The 22661-nt window shown below is 41.4% G+C and overlaps 1 protein-coding gene across 1 annotated transcript; it reads right to left on the bottom strand.

Annotated features, from left to right (window-relative positions):
* Positions 1 to 8448: 8448 nt before the first annotated feature.
* LOC109210237 (DNA-directed RNA polymerase II subunit RPB2-like) lies at positions 8449 to 22608 on the bottom strand. The gene is made up of 4 exons (XM_019373619.1): positions 22324 to 22608; positions 9350 to 9457; positions 9107 to 9223; positions 8449 to 8712 (listed from the first exon to the last, which is right to left on the bottom strand). The coding sequence occupies exons 1-4, from the start codon at positions 22606 to 22608 to the stop codon at positions 8515 to 8517; spliced, it is 708 nt and encodes a 235-aa protein (XP_019229164.1). The 3' UTR covers positions 8449 to 8514.
* Between the last annotated feature and the right edge of the window lie 53 nt (positions 22609 to 22661).

Below are 22661 nucleotides of genomic sequence, written 5' to 3'. Positions count from 1 at the left end.
ATGATTTGGAGTTAGCTGCTATAGTTCATGCTTTGAAGATTTGGAGGCACTACTTGTATGGCGTATCTTGTGAGGTATTCATCGATCATCGCAGTCTTCAGCATTTGTTCAAGCAAAAGGATCTTAATTTGAGGTAGCGGAGGTGGCTAGAGTTACTTAAGGATTATGATATTACCATTTTGTATCACCCGGGGAAGGCCAATGTAGTGGCCGATGCTTTGAGCCGAAAGGCAGTTAGTATGGGGAGTTTGGCTTATATTCCAGTTGGGGAGAGGCCCTTCGCAGTTGATGTTCACGCCTTGGCCAATCGGTTGGTGAGACTAGATATTTTGGAGCCCAGTCGGGTGTTGGCTTGTGTGGTTTCTCGGTCTTCCTTATATGATCGCATCAGAGAGCGCCAGTATGATGATCCGCATTTACTTGTCCTTAAGGACAGGGTTCAGCATGATGATGCTAGAGACGTGACTATTGGTGAGGATGGTGTGTTGAGGATGCAGGGCCGGATCTGTGTGCCCAATGTGGATGGGTATGGGAGTTGATATTGGAGGAGGCCCACAGCTCGCGGTATTCCATTCATCCGGGTGCCGCGAAGATGTATCAGGATTTGAGGCAGCACTATTGGTGGAGAAGAATGAAGAAAGACATTGTAGGATTTGTGGCTCGGTGTCTCAACTGTCAGCAGGTGAAATATGAGCATCAGAGACAGGGTGACGTACTTCAGCGGATGATTATTCCCGAGTGGAAGTGGGAGAGGATTACTATGGATTTCGTGAGTGGTCTCCCTCGGACTTGGAAGAATTTTGATTCGATTTGGGTGATTGTGGATCGGCTGACCAAGTCCGCGCACTTCATTCCAGTATGTACTACCTATTCATCGGAGCGGCTGGCAGGGATCTTTATCCGGGAGATTGTTCGATTGCATGGTATTCCAGTGTCTATTATCTCAGACAGGGGTACTCAGTTTACTTCTTAGTTCTGGAAGACTTTTCAGCGAGAGTTGGGTACACAGGTGGAGTTGAGCACAGCATTTCATCCCCAGACGGGCGGACAGTCCGAGCGTACTATTCAGATATTGGAGGACATGTTGCGTGCCTATGTTATTGATTTTGGAGGTTCTTGGGATGGGTTTTTGCTGCTTGCGGAGTTTGCCTACAACAACAGTTATCAATCGAGCATTCAGATGGCTCCGTATGAGGCGTTGTATGGGAGGCGGTGTAGGTCTCCTATTGGTTGGTTCGAGCCCGGCGAGGCTAGGCTATTGGGGACAGAGATGGTTCAGGATGCCTTGGAGAAGGTGAAGCTGATTCAGGAGAGGCTTCGTACAGCTCAGTCGCGTCAGAAGAGTTATGCGGACCGGAAGGTTCGACATGTGTCTTATATGGTTGGTGAGAAGGTCTTGCTGAAGGCTTCGCCCATGAAGGGTGTTATGCGGTTTGGAAAGAAAGGGAAGTTGAGTCCGCGGTTTATTGGGCCTTTTGAGGTACTTAGGAGGATTGGGGAGGTGGCTTATGAGCTTGCCTTGCCACCCAGCTTGTCGGGCGTGCACCCGGTATTTCATGTATCTATGCTCCGGAAGTATGTTGGGGACTCGTCTCACGTATTGGATTTCAGCACTGTTCAGTTGGATGATGATTTGACCTATGATGTGGAGTCGTGGCTATTTTGGGTAGTCAGGTTTGAAAGTTGAGATCAAAGGATATAGCTTCGGTGAAAGTGCAGTGGAGAGGTCGGCCCGTGGAGGAGGCTACTTGGGAGACCGAGCGGGAGATGCGGAGCAAATATCCTCACCTGTTTGAGGTTTCAGGTATGTTTCTTGACCCGCTCGAGGACGAGCGTTTGTTTTAGTTGGGGAGGATGTGACGACCCGGCCCGTCGTCACGTGAGTTACCGCCCCGTTTCCCCCATTTTCTGCTTCTTCGTGCTTCATTATAAGAGTCTTGTGTGAACGAGTTGATTTGGATTAGTTTTAGAAGGAAATGAGATACTTAGCCTCTTTAAGGAAGGTTTGTTTTGGAAAAGTCAACTGGATGTTGACTTATGAGTTAGAGGGCTCGGATGTGATTTCTGGTGATTTGGTTAGCTTCGGGGGATGATTTTTGACTTAGGAGTGTGATCGGAATTGATTTTGGAGGTCCGGTGTAGAATTAGGCTTGAATTGGCGAAGTTAGTATTTTGGCGAATTCCGGTTGATAGGTGAGATTTTGATTCGAGGGTCGGAATGGAATTCCGAGAGTTTCTATAGCTTCGTTAGGTGATTTGGGATGTGTGCGCAAAATTTCACGTCATTCGGAGGTGTTTTGATCGGGTTTTTGATCAAATGCGTAATTCGGAAGTTTTAGAAGAACTTAGGCTTGAATCCGATGAAATTTGATAGTTTTGGTGTTGTTTGTGGTGTTTTGATGATTGGAGCAAGTTTGAATGATGTTTTAGGATGGGTTGGCACTTTGGTTGAGGTCCCGGGGGCATCGGGGTGATTTCGGATGGCCATCGGGATGAATTTTGGACTTGTGAGATTGCTGGTATATTTCTGGTTTGTGGTATTTCCGCATCTGCGGAAAGGGGACCGCAGAATCGGTTACGCATGTGCGAGAAGGTGGTCGCAGGTGCGGTTATTTGGCTAGGAAGGAGGGAACCGCAGATGCGGAAGGGGAGCCGCATCTGCGATACCGCAGATGCGGTAGAGGAGTCGCAGAAGCGAAGGGTTGAGGCCATGGTATTTTCCGCAGAAGCGGACAAAGTTCTGCAGAAGCGGAGTCCGCAAATGCGGATAACTGAACGCAAAAGCGGTCCTGGGCATAGTGAAGATCCGCAGAAGCGGAGGTAAAACCGCAGAAGAGGTAGTCGCATATGCGGTAAGGTAACCGCAGATGCGAAAATGCCTGATCAGAGAAGGGTTTTAAAAGCTCATTTTTTCCGCGAGCTAAGGTTTATTTCCACCATTTTTGATCGACCTTGAGAGCTTTTGGATGGAAATTGAAGGGGATTTCGACTGGGTGTGATTGGAGGTGAGTTCTATGACCTAAATACATGATTTAATGGTAGAATTAGCATAGAAATTTGTGGAAATTCATCAAAAGCGGGAAAAGCTAGGGCTTGGAAATTGGTATTTCAAAGTGGGATTTGATGGGTCATTTGGGCTCGGATTTGGGAGTTTTTGATATGTATAGACTCGTGGAGAGATAAGGAATCCGATGATGTTAATTTTTTTGATTTTCGAGAAGTGGACCCGGAGCTCGGGTTTTGCAAATTTCGTGAATTTTGATATTTTTCGAGTCTTTTCGATTGGGTTATGTTCCCTTAGCCTATTGTAACGTATTCGTTGTGGTTTTGATCAGATTCGACGCGCGAGGAGGCCGATTTGCGAGGCAAGGGCTTAGCGAGCTAGGATTTTGGCTGGCTTGAGGTGAGTAATGATAGTAAATGATATCCTGAGGGTTTGAAACCCCGGATTTGCACAACGTAGTGCTATATTGAGGTGAAACACGCGCCTAATGGCGAGCGCGGGGTTGTTTACTACTGGGAATTGTGACTTGGTCCGTCCCGTCTGATATTTTACCGCGTAATTGACTGAGTTGTTCTCTTTATCATCATGATTTGGGCTTATTTCCATGTTTGGCTTATTGCCAACTATTTGAATCCTTCGGGGATTGTTATCACTATTTCCTCACTATTTTGATACGTTATTTGAACTCAGTCCTAATGATTATACTGTTTTGCAAACTCAGCCGCTTTAATTGAATTTTTTGAGACTTCAACTATATTTCACTGTTGTTTGGGCTGAGAGCTATTATTTTATTGATGCCCGAGGGGCTTATGATATTTCTGGACTGAGTGAGGCTTTCAGGCCTTGAGTGTGATGTGAGGAGGCTTTCAGGCCTCGAGTGTTATGTGAGGAGGCTTTCAAGCCCCGAGTGTGATATGAGAAGGCTTTCAGGCCTTATGTTGATATAGCGCTTGGGCCGTAAGGGGCCCCTCCTGAGTCTGCACACCCACAGTGAGTGCGGGTACCCATGTGATTTGAGAGTGAGCCCGAGGGGCTGATACTATGCTGTGTGATTGAGAGTGAGCCCGAGGGGCTGATACTATGTTGTGTGATTGAGAGTGAGCCCGAGGGGATGATACTATGCTGTGTGACTGAGATTGAGCCCGAGGGGCTGTTACTGTACTGAGCGGTTGATACAGGGCTCGAGGGGCAGTTTTACTATTCACTATTCATTTACTGATTTACCTGCCTTTAAAAATTGAGATTTCATTTGACTCTTTACGGATTTTTACTGCTTTAATGATTTACTGCATGATATAGATTTGCCTTGTGCTGTTATGTGTTTTCTTACCTTCAGTTATTATTTATTATTATTACTCACTGGGTCGGAGTACTCACATTACTCCCTGCACCATGCGTGCAGATTCAGACATAGCAGAGTCCGCATTCTCCCCAGACCAGACAGCGAGTTGGAGCTTCGAGGTAGCTGTTTGACGTCCGCAGCCCCTTGACTCCCCCATTTTATGTTATTTCAGTTCCTTCAGACTATTGTATCAGATATTCTATCTCTTAGACTTGTAGCAACTCTGTAGTAGCTCATGACTTGTGACACCCCGGTTTGGGCTGTGTCGGGATGGTTTCCTTTGTTATTATCGTTGTTCCGTATTATTGACTATATTAAGCATGTATTAGAAGTGTTAGTGTTATTTAATTGCTTAAAAGAAGTGATTCCGTTGTTCTGGCTGGCCTTGTCTTCACGAGAGGCGCCATCACGGCCGGGTTTGGGATTTGGGCCGTGACAAAACGATAAGAAAGTAGAACAGAAACTCAAAATAAAGGTATTATAAGAGATAGACAAAAACTTAGTAATATTATAAACTTGGTTAAAACTAAGTATAAAACTTAGTTCCAACCTAATTACTTGATACTAAAACCCCAAAACAGGCTAGGGGTAAAACTTTTCAAATATTACTAAATCCCCAAATAGGACCAGGGGTAAACTTCCAAACATTCCACCAATAAAAGAAACGAAACAACACTTCAAACTTTTCAAACATTCACTGTGGGGCAGAATCTAAACCTGTAGGATGAAGAATGGCATCATTAATAGCAGGAGGAACAACTTGAGCGGAAGGAGATTGAACGGCAGCTTCACCAGGAGTAACTTCATCACCCTCGGGAATTCTGACCGCAGGTGAAGGAAAGCTTTGACTCTGTTGGGTTTTCTCAATAGTTTCTTTATTCTTTGCAATCTCAGCAGCTAAGGCAAAACCTTCCCGGCTTGCCTCCATTAAAGTGTCGAGGCGTGTGTTCAAGAAAGCCCAACTAACTTCAACAGCGGCCTTATCTTCAAGGGCTTCATAATCTCTTTCCCACTGCTCAATCTCACTTCTTAGCTCTTCCTTCTCATTCAAGGAAGCATCATAAGAAGCCTGTAAGGGGCAAGTGAACTCTCTAAAAATTGAACTCTGTTAGAAGACACTCGGAGATCTTCTTGAGTTTGGGTTAGCATTTGAACAAGCTCCCCGGCGTAAACTTCTTTCTGGTTCAGTAGTTCCTTCAGACCCCCTAATTTCTTCAGTGGCCTTAGAAAGTTGCTCAGCAAATAAAGACTCAAGAAGATTTTTATCTTTGCCCGCCTGATTGGATGAGGCTTTCTCAACTGCCAGCTCTGCTGCCATTACTTTCACCTGTTGCTCCAAGGTACACTTTTCTTCCTCTAGGATTTCTTTTTCAAGTTGAAGGCCATCGAACTGCTCTTTCCAGTTGTCTTCCTCGATGTGATAATCGTTCATTAACTGCTCTGTGTGGACTATCCTCTTCATCATCTTCGTGCCAATGAGGTTGATCTACACAAAGAAAAGGAAGATGTGATACCAATGAAAAAGAAATCACGTGCAAAATAAAAAGCTAAGGCTTATACATTTAAAGATGAATGTACGATATCATTCATCCACGTTAAAGAACTGTGGCTCTCCAATTTTGACTTCTCAACTGGGCCAATCAATGGTTTTAGCCATACATCAGCTTGGCCAGATTTCTTCAGAAGATTACCATCCTCAGGAACCCAACTTCAGCATGAGAAGTTGTAATAATAGGAACAGTCAAAGGAGTCAAAATAGCCACGGGTGGAGCAGTGGCAGTAGCAACAGAAGCGGGGAATTGAGGACCAACTAGAACAGACACGAGAAAAGAAACAAGAGGCGTTTCTCAGAAACAAAGCCGAAGTCTTCATCAAACCTACGAGAAAAAAGCTGTTCAATAGAACCTTGGGGTGCGGCAGGCATCTCATCATCAGAACTTACTAAGGTAGCACCTTCAGGCTCGTGCATGGGAACAGAACTGGGAGGAGGAGTAGCTTCGTCATCTAAAATAATACGTCTCCTAGCTCGAGACTTACGAACCAACGATCTCTCATCCCGCTCCTCTTCACTCTCGGAACTGTGTGCTCTATCAACTTTTCTTTTTAACGAAGAACTCAAGATTATCTCTTGAGCCATCGACAGAGAGAGTCTCGAAGCAGTAATTGATGCGGCACTCACACCCCGAATGGGAAACCCTAGTAAAGAAAGGGGTTAGTAAGTGCCAAAGTAAGTATGGAAGCAAGGTAGAAAGTGGAAGAGGGAGATACCATGAGTCTTCACTTTCCACCCAAATTTGTTAGAAAGGTATTTCCAGGACCTTTCTACCATAGGAGCAATGGGTAACAATTTTTCCACCCAACCACGGGAATCTGGAATCTCCTCAACAACATCCATGGTTGCTGGAAAAGTAAAGTAAAACATTTATGAGAATTGCAGGTTATTCACAAAAAAGAAGAGAAATAGAAAATCCGAAAAGGAACTTACGTGCAAAATTTCACTTTTCTGGAAAAGGCATGTTCACTTCTCCCACTAACCCACTTGTGGAAGAAGCAATGAATCGAGCATACCAACCACGATCCTTGTCATCTTAAGGGCTCACTATAACCCTCTTACTCCTGGCTACGAGAGTTAACACCCCAGAACGAAATAACTTGGGAGAATAAAGATGAATCAGATGAAAAAAGGTGAAGGGTAAAGAAGCCAAGTTTGACAAGTATCTAAGGCATGCCACAGCCCTCCATACAATAGGACCAATCTGTCCTAAACAAACGTTGAAGAAACGACAAAACTCTATGATGACTGGGTCAATAGGTGATCTATAACCCAACGTAAAGGGATATGTATACACAAAAGAATAACTTGCATTGAACGAGGTGATCCTTTGATTTGCATTGGGAACTAAAATTGGGAAGTCAAATTTCCAATGAAAATATCTCCGCACAAGGGAAATCAAACCCTCAGTAATCTGGGAAGGGTAAACATCAGCACGATCATGAGAAGTCATGGAAGTGACTTGATTTCTAATCCATTCTCTATCAGTAAAGAAGGAAAGTTCAGCGGGAATAATCTCATCAATAGTGGGTTCACGAAGTGGTTCACTAGAATTCCTACTTCTAACAGAAGATCTATGTAAAGAAGAAGCCCTAGTTCTAGAAGACGACGGGGTAGTGGTACTAGGTTGAGAAGAAGAACCACGAATAGAAACAGATCCTAAACTACGTAACCTGCCACCTCTTCTACTTCTGGTAGGAGAAGACGAAGGGGGAAGTTCATCCACTATAACAACTTTATGAGGATCAGGATTTGAAGAAGACATAGTTGTATGAGAAAGTAAAACGTGATGAAGAACGAGAACTACAGAAAGTTTTTCGTAAAAAACAGAGGCAAAGGAGGTATTTATATGAAGAAGCAACCGTCGTGTAAAGGGGTCATGATGGAAACGTCATGATGAAACAGTCACTTCATGACTGATGCAGCCGCAAAAAAGACACTACAAGAAATGTAACGTTTAGCGGCGACTTTAGTCGCTACAAATTCCACGAAAGTCGCCACTAAAGGCGTATAGTAGCGACATTTGGGTTGCTGCAAGCACAACCGTTACTAAATGTTTTTTGGGACTACTATCAAAAGTCGCCACAAAAATCTACAAATTAGTAACGACTTTTGTCGCCACAAATAGTAAATAAATATGCTACAAAAGATTTTCACAAAACAGATTTTCGGGCAGGTCGCCACTAATGAATTTTTTTAGTGGCGACCGTTATCGCTACAAATACTATTGTAGCTTCGGCAGCAGCTCTCCTCGCCATAAATACATGAGCTTTAGCTGCGACTTTAGTTGCCACAAATTCTATTTGTTGTTGTGGCAAAATTCAGTCGCCACTAAAACATATTTTTTCTCAATGGCCAGTATGCTAATACATTCCCACTGTTAAACTAATATTCATAAATTAGTTACATTTATAGTTTCCTCTAACCCATTAACATGCTAATAGATAACTAAAAAACAAACAATCAACTATCAAATAGAATTGCATGAACTTTTTATTGCTAAAAAGTCTAATACAATTAAGATATCCAATACTTCACATTACATTTTTATTGTATATATACAGAATACTAAAAAAATACAAAATGACTTCAAACTACTCTGTTTTCAAACTCATCCTAGTCTTTGTCCATGAATATAGAGGCCATGAATATAGAGGCCCGTTGTTGCAATGCTTGAATATCCTTCTTCTTGATCAACAGCCTTTGCTTTTCCACAGTAAATAATGGACGACTGCACCTCCCATAGTCGGTATAAATTCGAAGTTCTTTCAAATGGATATCACAAACTACCCCGACCTCAGTATTTACATCAACCTGCATAAAACAAAATTGAAGGCACTTATGCAAAATAACCAAAGCAAATGCAGAAGCTCCCGTTTCAAGTGATAATATATAGGAGGCCTAGAGTGTTTAAGAGGGTGCCTAAAGGATGAGACCAGAGAACTTAGTCGAAACCACTAGACAATATCAGTTTGTAAGCCAGAATAAAGGTGCAGTACTATATTCCAATTCAACATCCATATGTTTACAATGGTTGGATAAGAGCATAACTGTAATATATAACAAATCAAAGATATATAGAACTGACATCGCATAGCTGTTTTTCCAGATTACTATGTAATTATATGGCTTTTACCATCCTCCAATATATGCTTCAGACGGTACAAGTAATACCATCCACTCAAAGTTAGTGTAGTTTCTTTCTTACCCTTCTCCTAAGTCGTCTCAGTGTTCTCACTAACATGTCAGGGTCGCGATGAATTCCCACCCAGGTACCATTGACAAAGATCTTTGTAGCCTGTCGAATAACGGCAGGAGAAATTTCCTGGATTTACAGAAAAGCAATGGTGAGCCAAGGAAGACCATATCATCATCACACTTAATAGAGTAAAGAAAATACAGAATAATTAAGCTGACCCACCAACATCCCGACACACTGAGATTTACTCACCTCATAGTTCTCAGTACCCCACTCTTCCAAAAACTCCAAAATTGGATATGCCGCTGAACCAACTGTTATATAAACCATTAAGGCTAGATTCTTCAGCAACCCACACGCCTAATCAGATGACAAGTAGAAACATGTGCATGAATATAGAGGCCATGATCAAATTTCTATAATACCGAGTACATGGATCAATATTAAGACATGAACACAAATATAGATATAATCAGTTCAATCACTTTTAAGAACTAACGAGAGAATCAACTTAAGTAATCCAAATTTTTTTAAAAGGTAGAGATATCAAGAGCATATTGTACCTTGACACACTTCAGTCATATTATTACATCTGCTATGTTTACTACTACAATAATTATGAAGTATATGATAATGTTGATATCGATGCATATACTGAGACTAATGCTTTGTTTACAGATAGGGTCGCATCACATTGATATCAATATCTAAGGGCCAGAGATTTCTCCTGCACATATTGAGATTAGTACACTTTATACTAGTTATATATTAAACTTTTCTCTCTGTACAGTTAATATTCTAAAGCATCTTTAATTTCTCAAAATATTTTTTGTTCAAGTATCAGGCAACTATAATCTACTTTGGAGATAGTATATGTATTACAACTGATATATGAAAAGAAATACTAGATCTGTAGCCTCTGCAACATGTATTCTTGTTACGGCAACTTTAAGACTCCACCATAAGGAACAAAGTGATCAAAAAATCTATCTTTTGTTCACATGGTTCAAGAATTTCAATTACAACCAAATTGTAATATAAGAATTACATTACATGTTTTTAAAGGAGTATGAAAAGTTGGGATCGGGTGCTAATGAGGTTCTTTTTCTTTTCAACATATTCTTTAGTAGCATCCCACATATCATCCTAGCGTTGTAACCCAATTTTTCCTATAATATTTTTGAAATGCATATATACCTTTAAAACTATGCATTAGCATCAATAGGTATTTTCCCATAATTTTTACATCTTTAAATTAATTTATTTCAATATTTTCTTCATATAAATAATTGTAAAATTGCATCGCAAATGAATTTAGAACATGTTTTGATTTAGTATTACTATTATGATCCTATTGAGCCCAAATTATTTCATAAATAGCCAAATTGGCACATTTTGGCTATAATTGCAATAACTTTGCAATTATAGCCCATGCGTATATTTTAGTATTATTTTACTAGAAATTAGACATTTGCAGTTTTAAATACTAAATAACTATTATTAAAATATTTCTATGCGTGAAATTCATTTTTTATAACTAGTAGTTCTTTTACAAATTATTTTTAATCAATTGTTCGGGGTATTTAACAAATAGCCTCTTTTATTTCAATTTTAGCCTAAATCTACCAGCCCAATACCTTATAAAAGCAAACCCAAAACTCCTTTAGGCCCAATCTGCATGTCCCGACCCAATAGCCCCGTTTAATCGTGGTAGTTGATCATTTTGATCAACGGTCCACGATTAAACTTACCATATTAACCCAAACGACCCCCTAAACCCTTTCATTGTCTCTCATTTCCGCCGCCCTTTCGTTCCCTCGACTCTCAAATGCTCTCTAACTTTAACCCTAAATTCCCAAACGTCGTCACTCATCCACCGCCGTCCATGGCAGTTTCTCACCACCCCAGGCCTCCAATGGCCTCTCCTATGCTGGGTACCTCCATCTCTAAAGTCCTCAAGGGACCAGGGTTAGTCCGCTTACGCCTTTGGTTCTTTCTCGCTTGTTTTAGGACATTCTGGTTCGACTTCTAGTGAGGGTTTCTTATTTTCATCTTGAACCTATGGATTTCTAAGTCTATGTTTTCATCTCTGAGTTACTTCTGAAAACCCTAATCTTTCCCTTTGATCTTCTCAGATCTGTACAGATCTGAGATGAATCGAACCTATCTCACATGTTTCCTTGAAAGATTTCTGGTTTTTCAACTGATTTTCCGTTTTTCTAAAGTTAGGGTTTACTGAAAGTCATCTTCTCAAAGGTTTCCTGATTTTTGAATGTTTAATCGTCTGTCCTTATGTGCTTTTGACCGATTCATGTTAAGTTTGCCGAAATCCTAGTCGATTTATGCTAAAACCCTAATTTTCTCATATTTTTCTTCTATTCTAGGTTTTTACGTGTTACTTATTGCATTGTTTCGTTCTGTGCTGTGACTTTCATGATTTCCCCTTAGCCTAATTCAGCGCCTTGTGATTTTTACCCTAGTTTATCTCTATTAGAGATTCTGAGCTAATTTATGGTTAGTTTATGTGTGTTCATGAAATTTTATTTAGCCTATTGGTCTATTTGTGGAAACTGATATTTTCCTCCCCGTAAATCAGTACTACTTTGAATTGTGATTTACTGATTTGCTCTGTTAATACTTATGTGCATAATACCTGATTTATTCCCTTATTTGTGACTTTAATTGGCCTTCTTACCTTATTCTATCACCTGTGATATTTATTAAGTTTTCACGATTATTTTCTTAATTAAACTCCTGCTTATTTACCTCTTTACTTACATCTGATCTGATTTTCCTTCCTTAAATATCTCATGTCCCTTACCGTTGGGTAATTACCCTTAATTAAGGAAAGACTATGCTGATTTTGCGTGTAAATTGATTCTGTGATTTCCTTAATTGCTGAGTGTTGATTCCTTTACCTTTTTCTGCTCTGCTCCTAAACTGCTATATAAACTCTCCTCTATTTCACTTCTAACACACGACCACTAGTTCACAAACACACTTACACTCTAAAGCTCTCTTTTCTTCTCTGCAACTTATGATATTCACTGATCTAGCCGGCTGTAAGCCAAGGCTAGATATTAAACTGCACTTGCTTTACAATTTGTGTTCTCTTCCTTAAACCGGTATGTCTCAATTTAATTTCTGAAACCTAAAACTTTGTGTGTTTCATTACTGTTTTAGTTCATCAGTTATGAGTTCCATTCTTGTTCCTGTTTATTGTCTTGTTTAGCATGCCTAATTCTGTCTTGATCAATATGTAACTAGCATGCCTAAACTATAACTGACTGTTTACTGCTTCATCTAACATGATTAAATCTTGTTTGTTCAATATGTAGTCAGCATGCCTAAACTATGAATGCTTATGTGATGCCTGTGTAGCATGTCTAAAATCCTGTTTTCTCTTCTTTACTGATGAGATTATACCTAATCTCTTGGGGTTTCAATTGATCCTAATTATGTGTAGGATTATGTCTCATACCCTCTGTTTTCAACATGGTTTTGCTACACACCTACTGTCACGACCCTAAACCCAGACCCGGTCGTGATGGCGCCTCTCGTGAAGACAAGGCCAGCCGACACATTTCCAATCCAATTTTTAAGCAATTAAACAATAAGCATTACGTCTAAAACTTGATATAAACACAGAAGTAACAATGACAATACAAAACAATTCGCGGAATACAACCCAACTCAGCCCAATACCGGGGTGTCACTAGTCATGAGCATCTACTAAGGTCTAAATACAACCGACAAAGTCTGTACTAAGTACAGACTAATAGAATAAAGAGGGAGAAAAGCAGTGCTGCGAACGCTGGCAGCTACCTTGCTAAACTCCGGTGACTCCGCCTCAGCTCAGCCAATGCCCGCTACCGGGTGCTGAAGTACCTGAATCTGCACACAAGGTGCAGAGAGTAAAGTGAGTACTCCAACTCAGTAAATAATAATCATAACTAAAGTCTGAATGGTAAGAAATCACGGAAAGTGCATCAACATGTTGTATAGAAGCAGTTCAAAAACCAGTAAGAAAGCAATGAAGCTGTAAAATCCCTTAAAACATCTTAGCTCAGTTTAAACTTCTTTGAAAATGACTTTTTCAACAGTTGCGCAGATGAATGCAGAACAACTAGTGCAGATAAGCACAGAAATCCTCCCCTCGGGCACAAATACACAATTAAGCAGGTAATTGACAGGCAAATAAGTAAGATAAGCACATAGGGTTCGCCCCTCGGGCACAATGTCAACAAATCCGCCCCTCGGGCAATATCTCAGAACAGTACCAACCCCTCGGGCAATCACATAGAACAATACCAGCCCCTCGAGCAATCACATAGAACCATACCAGCCCCTCGGGCTATATCTCACATCAAAATAGGTACCCGCGCTCACTGGGGGTGTGCAGACTCCTAGAGGGGCCCCATATGGCCCAAGCGCAATAACAAGCCATCTCGTGGCATCAAATCTAGGCCCTCGGCCTCATATCAATCAAGCCACCTCGTGGCGTACATATCTCAGGCCCTCGGCCTCAAATCAGTATCAGTGTATCCTCACAACATAGCCCTCGGCCTTACTCAGTCAAAAATCTCAATAAGCCCCTCGGGCCACAGTAAAATATGAAGCTCAGCTCAAATACCTTTGAAAATATCATTTAATGTGTTTAAAACAGAATAATACAGCTGAGTTTTTAAAATAGAAAAATATAGTATGACTGAGCACCAGTATGAAATCAATCACTGAGGAAAATATCATTTAAAAATCCCCTAAGAGTTCAAACAGCTAGCACGAAGCCCACATAAGGCTTTTAGCCCAAATAATAATGATAACAGATAGATTTCAGTCAAATACGCAGTAAAATCATCAATCGGGACGGACAAAGTCACAGTCCCCAATAGTGCACGACCCCACGCTCGTCATCCAGCGTGTGCCTCACCTCAATATAGCACTACGATGTGCAATCCGGGGTTTCAAACCCTCAGAACATCATTTACAATCATTACTCACCTCGAACCGGCTAAATCTCTAGCTCGCGACGCCTTTGCCCTTCAAATTGGCCTCCACGCGTGTCGAATCTATCGAAAATCAGAACGAGGACGTCAAAATATGCTAAGGGAACAAAACCCAAGCAAAAACAATCAATAAAGGGCACAAATCCCGAAATTATCAAAATCCGACCCCCAGGCCCACGTCTCGAAATTCAAAAAATTTTACTCCAATAGGTTCCTTATCTTCCCACGAGTTCATACATACTAAAAATGTCAAAATCCGTCCACAAATGACCCAAATCCCAAATCAAAAGTCCAATTTCTCAAGCCCTAGTTCTTCAATTTTTGGCTTAGTTTTCATGATTTTCTAGGTGGAATTCACATAATAATCGAGTTTTTAGTCCAAGAATCTTACCTCCCAACGATTCCCCTTGAATCCCTCTTCAATCTCCTTCAAAAAAAATCTCCCAAAATGGCCAACTATGGAGGAAATAAACCTCAAAATCGCGGACAAGACGAGTTAAAAACATTCTGCCCAGTCCTGAATTTCCTTCTTCGCGAACGCGGTCAAACCCTCGCGTTCGTGAAGCACAAACTTACTTTGACCAGCTTTTCCTCTATGCGAACACGACATGACAATCCCGAACGCGATGCTTTCCTCAACCTTACCCTTCGCGAACGCGCTCACTCTTCCGCAAACGCGATGAACACTTGACCCCAAACCAACTGATCCAAAAAGACCCTACGCGAACGCGGCCTAGCCTCTCGCGTACACGACGCCTCAAATCACAACCCTTCGCGAACGCGTGACTCCCCTTTGCAAACACGAAGGCCAAACCTGACGCCTCCCTTCCAGACCCTTCGCGAACACGAGGATCCACTCGCGAACGCGAAGACCAAAATGTCTGCAACTGCTGGACAGATTTTTCTGCAATTTTCTGAACTCCAAAATGGTCCGATTGACCACCCGAAACTCACCCGAGGCCCCCGGGACCTCAACCAAAGGCACGAACACATCCTAATACCTTATTCAAACTTGTTCCAATCATCAAAACACCTCAAACAACATCAAATCAACCGAAACACATCGGATTCAAGCCTAAGTTTCTAAAATCTTCCAAATTCCGCTTTTGATCAAAAACCCAACCAAACCACGTCCGAATGACCTGAAATTTTGCACACACATCCCAAATGACATAACGAAACTACTGCGACTTCTGGAATTCCATTCCGACCTCTATATCAAAATCTCACCTATCAACCGGAAAACGCCGAAATCTTAATTTTGCCAATTCAAGCCTGAACCTTCAAGCCCCAAACGAAACTAATTTTGCCAATTCAAGCCCCAAATCACCTAACGGAGCTAACCAAATCATAAAAATTCCGATCCGAGATCATATAAAAACAAGTCAAAATCTTGGTCAACCTTTCAAATTTCAAGCTTCAAACTGAGAACTATTCTTCCAATTTCATTCCGATTACCCTGAAAACCAAAACCAACGATTTACATGAGTCATAATACATCACACGGGGAAAGTCATGCCCGAGAACTGGCGAGCAAAGTGCAAAAGCTCTAAACGACCGGTCGGGTCGTTACATCCTCCCCCACTTAAACATACGTTCGTCCTCGAACGTGCCCATAGTTGTTCCAAAAGCCACTCAATCGCAGAATAACCTTACCATGCACACACCCGGGGGTGATCCCACGTCACCATATCTCATATAGGTCTTATAACACGTTGTAACTGAAAATTCGCAAGCCAATGGCTCATAAACCATAGGACCACATTTCCACTTCTGAAATCTTCAATACGATCAGAATCCCACATTTATACTGTGAATAAGCCCGAACAAGCTGTAACAAACCATACCTGCAACTTCAGGTGCAACTACATGATATACCACATAACTCAAACGCTTGCAGCGATAACTTCTAATCACAGCAGCTCCACACAACAACCGAATACCGATAGAATTTCATATACCGCCAATGATAAATAAAACACACAGTAAGCCATAACCATTACTTAGATCAACCATTCATGAAGCCACTTCTCCTTTGGCAAAGACCATAGCAAATTTCTGAGCCGAGCCTCGATATTTATCCTTCCAACATGCTAAAATCGAATCCGTTCGTATTCATTAAAGATCCCAACGATCTCATCTAATCCAACACAACCACTCTGGTAACATGACACCTCAATGCAAACTAAAGTCGCAACTTGCGCAATCCGCGCACCAATAAGAACAATCCGAACATACTCAAATCATGAAAGTGGTTCAAATGAAAGAGTTGTACCGCAAGCTCACTAGTACCACCACAACACAAGGCTGAGAACCCGTCTCACATCATAGAAACAGAACACATGAATCTAACCCGCAAGGTCATACCTCCACATATCTTTGCTACAATGTGCGACCCTATCCAAACACTGCTCCACATGACACACCTCAAGTCACTCTGCTCGAAATTGACGACCACGCACAATTGATGTCTAGAACCAAAGTAAATCATCATAACCATGGTGAAGCAAATAACATAAACCACACAACCCGAAAGGACATAACCAATACGCCATCTACCGAGCAACGCCCAATTACTCCCGCTCGACTCCCACTATGCAACCCCTAATAGAACCGCATCGTAAGTGCCTATACCCACAAATCATAACACCTCGCAACACAGAAAGGTAACTCATAGATCTCCCCAAATCACTAATAAGCTCAATAACAATCGAATCAACATATCCCTCAACAATGCAATTCGGAGCCAACCAAGTCGACTCAAGTTAGAACACACATCCACATTGGCCTGCCAACGGACCCCTTATCAAGGAAACCCTGGAACTGCTCCCTCAACTCCTTTAACTCTGTCGGTGCCATACGATGCGGTTCCCGGCATCAAATCAATACCAAAATCAACAACCTTGCCCGGTGACATGCCCGGCCACAAGAACACATCCGAAAAGTCCTCACCACCGGAGCTGAATCCATGGTAGGAGTCTCTACACTGACATCCATCACGAAGGCCCAAATAAGAAAGACAATCCTTCCCGGCCATCCGCTGGGTCTTCGAAATATAAAACCACCCTACTAAGAACATAATCCGTCGAACCTCGCCACTCAATCCGTGGCATTCCCGGCATAGCCAACATCGTCGCCTTAGCGCAATAGCTCAGAATGACACAACACTACGACGACCAGTCTATGCCTAATATCACATCCAAAATCTAACATGCCAAGCAGCAAAAGATCCACTCGGGTCTCCAAACCCCGATAGTCACTAAACAGTGCCGATACACACGACCCACAACCACAACATAGCCCGAATAGGAGAACTCCCAGTCTCCAACTCCATATAGCACACGAATCACCGTATCCAATCCCCATTTCCACCGTCCGAGTACATACCACATCTCTAATATCCAGCCATTCCCTGAGAGATACTCTAACATTCTTCTGTGCCTCCAAGCAAACTCAGATATCAGCAGTCGATCTAACAAGAAAGTGTCGGAATACTACTGAAGTACCCTCAACTTAATCACATTGCCTTTTTCTGAAACATATACCCTCGTCAAATTAGCTCCAACTAGCAATACCATTCCCTTAATCATCTGAAGGTCATTCCCCTAATCATCTGAAGATCATTCCCCTAATCGTCTGAAGCTCACTTCTCTAATTATCTGAAATAGCCCGTGCTGCCTAAGAATTTTATGGCGTTCCGTTCGGACTGAACCATAACCTTACCCACGCAGATCTCAATCCTCCACACATACCGCATATACCAAACCATTCTAAAATAACATGAGAATTTCATATCCTTTCCGAGCTACAAGCAACTAGGTACTCAACCAACCGAGAACTTTCCATTGATCCCGTTCAGAAGAAAATCACTACACATTCCTTGCTTCTCATGCCCATAGAAAGAATACCTCTCCAACCGAGGTAGAAACCATCAAGAACTCTCCAAGTTCCCCTTGCACAAACCAGACCTGCCAGGACTGAATCTTTCTGACTCAACCAAGCTACGCCAGCCATCAACCTAAGAGCATTGCTGCGAAATACCTGTAGAAATTTATTACCTCGTAAACACCCAAAGAACTAATCATATCTTTACCATACCGATCTGGCCTACAACCAAGCTATCCCATCAATCCGAGCTCCCTTCTAATTTACCTTCAACTTGATACTCTTTCTTGCTATAACATTGCAATTCCCCAACCTAGACTCACCACACGAGAGCCAAGCATAATACCATACAGTATAAGGCTCACAACCCGCTGAATTCTCTTTCAAATGTTCCCAAAACCACCACATTCAGAATACCTACCCTGAAAAGACTTCTTGCGAATCTGAAGACATTACTTTTCTAATATTGATGTATAGAATCCCATAATTGATATAGAAATGACTCAAGTCTTGACACCTTCCAAATGTAAAACCTCGGCTTCTAGCCACAAGTACAACTTGAAAGTCTCCAATTATTGCATGTAAAATTTTGAACACATTAGAACCATTCTCTAGAGTCATCCACTCTACCCAAACTGCAATTAGTCCGATCAAAAGAACCAAACAACCTGCGCCTCATTACCATTTCTGACACTGCGCATATAACCTTACCTTGATCCAACCAAGCCATTTTCTTTCCTATGCATTGAGCATTCTTTATCAACAACAACTTAAGACATTCCGTGAATTCTCACACACCTATGAAGCATACTATAACCTCTACCAAGAATTTTCCTTTACTCGAGCCATCCTCGGTCTCGATCTCCGTAGGCTATAACTGATTCACCAGCACGCCTCCAACTGGAACCAATGTAGCACATAACCGTGCAATCAATAACTCAATAGTAGACTCCCCCACTTGGCTCGAAGCCACAGATCAAAACACGCACCATAACTCATAACGCATATACTTTGTTGCTGCCATAATACCATAGTAAGATTTACTCAATCCTTCATAAGCTCGTGGAACACAGACCATCTAATACTTCATATCTTCTGCAACTCTCGTATTTACTCTCGTAACAATTAAACCCACTCTCTTAAGCGAACCCAAATTTAAATTTCAACACATATATTTTACTTGGAATTGAGATCTTCTAACAGACAACATAAGGATCGCACAAACTCCAGAACATTCCGCAGGAGATAACCCACCTGTTTTGCCTCAAACTGGCATTTCTGTATACCTTCCACCATCATACTCATCGCGCAGTCCCTTAATCTTCCTGAGTTTGAACTCATACCGCAACATGAAATTTACTTCACTCCCAACAAGAAAACATGAAAGGATTCATCACATACCCATAACTCGGGGCTATACCTCAAATCAAGATGGAAATCAAGCACCTAATAGTTCTTCTATCCTTCAGCAGACCCTTCTCGTCGCTTCCAAATCATACGAATACATCTCGTAGTCACATCACCCTCATCACGTAACTATTAAGTCATTACTCCTCTTAATAGGGACACAACAGAACATGTAGATCCAGAAACATGTGCTCACACAATCAGCACCTCGGTGCTCAAGCTATAGGCAAAAAAAATCCGGCCTCGAGTCCCCCAGACTAGCCCAACATCAGCACATAGAGATCACATCTCGCTCCTCAATCAGGGAATCACAAACCATCGATGCACATCTAATACTGAGCGCTCGTTCGTTGCATACGAATGCGTGGAAGGAATTCAAAGAGTTACTTTTCAAGCTGAATCAAGGACGCATGACAAGAATTCAAGAATGTGAAGTTTTTCCTAAAGGTTCTGCAGCCTCTCGAGGATAAATACAAACGTCTCTGTACCGATCCTCGAGACTCTACTAACCCTGCTCATGACTCGTGAGACCTATGTAACCTAGACCCTGATACCAACTTGTCACGACCCTAAACCCAGACCCAGTCGTGATGGCGCCTCTCATAAAGACAAGGCCAGCCGACATATTTCCAATTTAGTTTTTAAGCAATTAAACTATAAGCATTACGTCTACAACATGATATAAACTCAGAAGTAACAATGACTATACAAAACAATTCGCGGAATACAACCCAACTCAGCCCGATACCGGGGTGTTATTAGTCATGAGCATCTACTAAGGTCTAAATACAACTGACGAAGTCTGAAATGTACTAAGTACAGACTAATAGAATAAAGAGGGAGAAAAGCAGTGCTGCGAACGCCGGCATCTACCTTGCTAAAATCCGGTGACTCCGCCTTAGCTCAGCCAATGCCCGCTACCGGGTGCTGAAGTACCTGAATCTGCACACAAGGTGTAGGGAGTAAAGTGAGTACAACAACTCAGTGAGTAATAATCATAACTAAAGTCTGAATGGTAAGAAATCACGAAAAGTGCATCAACATGCTGTATAGAAGCAGTTCAAAAACCAGTAAGAAAGCAATGAAGCTGTAAAATTCCTTAAAACATCTTAGCTCAGTTTAAACTTCTTTGAAAATGACTTTTTCAATAGTTGCGTAAATGAATGCAGAACAACTAGTGCAGATAAGCACAGGAATCCACCCCTCGGGCACTAATACACAATTAAGCAGGTAATTGACACGCAAATAAGAAATATAAGCACATAGGGATCGCCCCTCGGGCAATATCCACTACCAGAAAATGGGCCTAAGGGAACGGTTTTTTGGCAACGGTTGTTCAACCGTTGCCATAGAGCATCTATGGTAACGGTTACAACCGTTACAATAGCATTTTGGTGATATCAGCACACTTAAGCTATATAACCGTTGCAATTGTAAAACAACCGTTGCTATAGATTAATCTGGCGCATCGGCTATATAAACCGTCCCAATAAAATTATCTACTGGAACGCTTTTATTGTAAAAAATTTTATTAGAACGGTTATTTTTTCCCTCGTTATTTTCCCCCTGAATTTTGTTACCCGCCAAAATAAGCCTTATTTATTTTATTTTTGAATAATTTCAATAATGAAAATATTATGTGAAAAGACTGTTTTTGCCCTTTCCCCATTAAAATATCGATACATCCAATATAGCTATTGATACCCCCAAATTAAGAACCCTAGCTCAGAGACTTAGCTTCTTCGATCCATTGCACTGAACCCTCAGAGACTTCTTCGATCGATTGCACTGAACCCTCAGAGACAGCTTCTTCGATTGCAAAGCCACTCTCTCCAAAAATCTTCTTCTCTCGTTCACTCTAAGAAATCTGTTGAATCTTCCTCTCTATCGTATTCCTCTCTCTCACTCTCTGAAATTGGGTTAATAGGTTTTTACACATAAGTTGCTGATTTAGTGGGTGTGGCAAAATTTTTGGTATCGTGAAGGGGGTGGCGAAATTTTGAGGCATCTGAGCAAATTTCCTCAAAATTGTATTAGAGAATATTGTGTTGATTATGCATAAGCCAATCTGAATCTTGATTACTGTACTGGAAGGTATGTAAGTCTGATGTTGTTCATGAACTGTAACTGATTTTAGTTGTTCTTTCTTTCTTTCTTGTATATGAATGTGACATATGGTTGTTTTATTCTTTGTTATATTTTGTCTTATTTGTTGCAGATAACAATCCATCGTTCTCTATCTTTTTACTTTGTCTGTTGATGCCTTCGGAAGAAGCTTTTTAAAGCATCAAACCAAAAATATTAAGGTAATGAATCGAGTAGCCTAAGACATGTATAAACCGCTTTTGATGTATTCTTTATACTGGACTATATATATGCAATCTAACTCAGGATATAAATGTGGATGTTAATGTAGATTTACGAGTGTCTGAGGATGAGCTTGCTAGAGTTAGCTCTGTTATTATATCATTTGGCAGGCTCTGAGCATACAACCTAAAACATAAGGCAATGCTTAGAGTTTTGTGACCCAAAACCTTTTTATAAATTCCTTTGTCTTTTATACATAACTGTTTAGAAGGTCAAAGCAGTAGTTCTTAGCCTATAAGTTTACTGCTTCCTGCTTGAAAGAGCTGAAGCTCACTTACTGAGTCTTCTTGTTATTTTTGGTCATGTTGAAAGGGGTGGAGAGTGGGGGTAGTCATGTACATTTGGGTAGTGCCCTTAGATTCTGATATCCCGCTGGCTGCACTGTCCAGACTGCCTGTGATTGATTTAAGCAGCCACGCAAGACTAAGGAATGGGGCTTAAGAGCTAATTCTACCAACATTTTTCCGGTGTGAAGGTCAAAGTCTACATTTCCGGTGTGAATATGATAAGTAATTCTGAAATATAGTCTGGTAGAGCAATGGGATCACAAGGCAACAATACTTGGTCATCAGATTCATAACTCATATTTGGTCTCAAAACATCATGATGTTGAAATATGTTGTCATTTGGCTTCACATCAGTGATTTCATGGTGTAATATGTGCATACTATTTGACACCTTGTTAGCATCATCTACGCATTCCAAACATCTATCTTGCACGAAGTCATTGTCCGAGGGTGCCTCAACTTTAACACAAGAACTTGTAGGCTCGAGAATTGGCTTTGAATCAATTCTCGTGCTGCAATTCAAACCTTTCATATCGTCTAAAGAATCGTCCACTTCCATTACTATTGATTCCATATTCAAGCAACAAACAGAAGAATCCTGCTGTGCCCCTG

The sequence above is a fragment of the Nicotiana attenuata genome, unplaced genomic scaffold, assembly GCF_001879085.1.
Source record: "Nicotiana attenuata strain UT unplaced genomic scaffold, NIATTr2, whole genome shotgun sequence".
Lineage (NCBI taxonomy): Eukaryota > Viridiplantae > Streptophyta > Magnoliopsida > Solanales > Solanaceae > Nicotiana > Nicotiana attenuata.
Note: the sequence above shows the minus strand (reverse complement) of the source record. Positions and strands in the feature narration are given on the sequence as shown.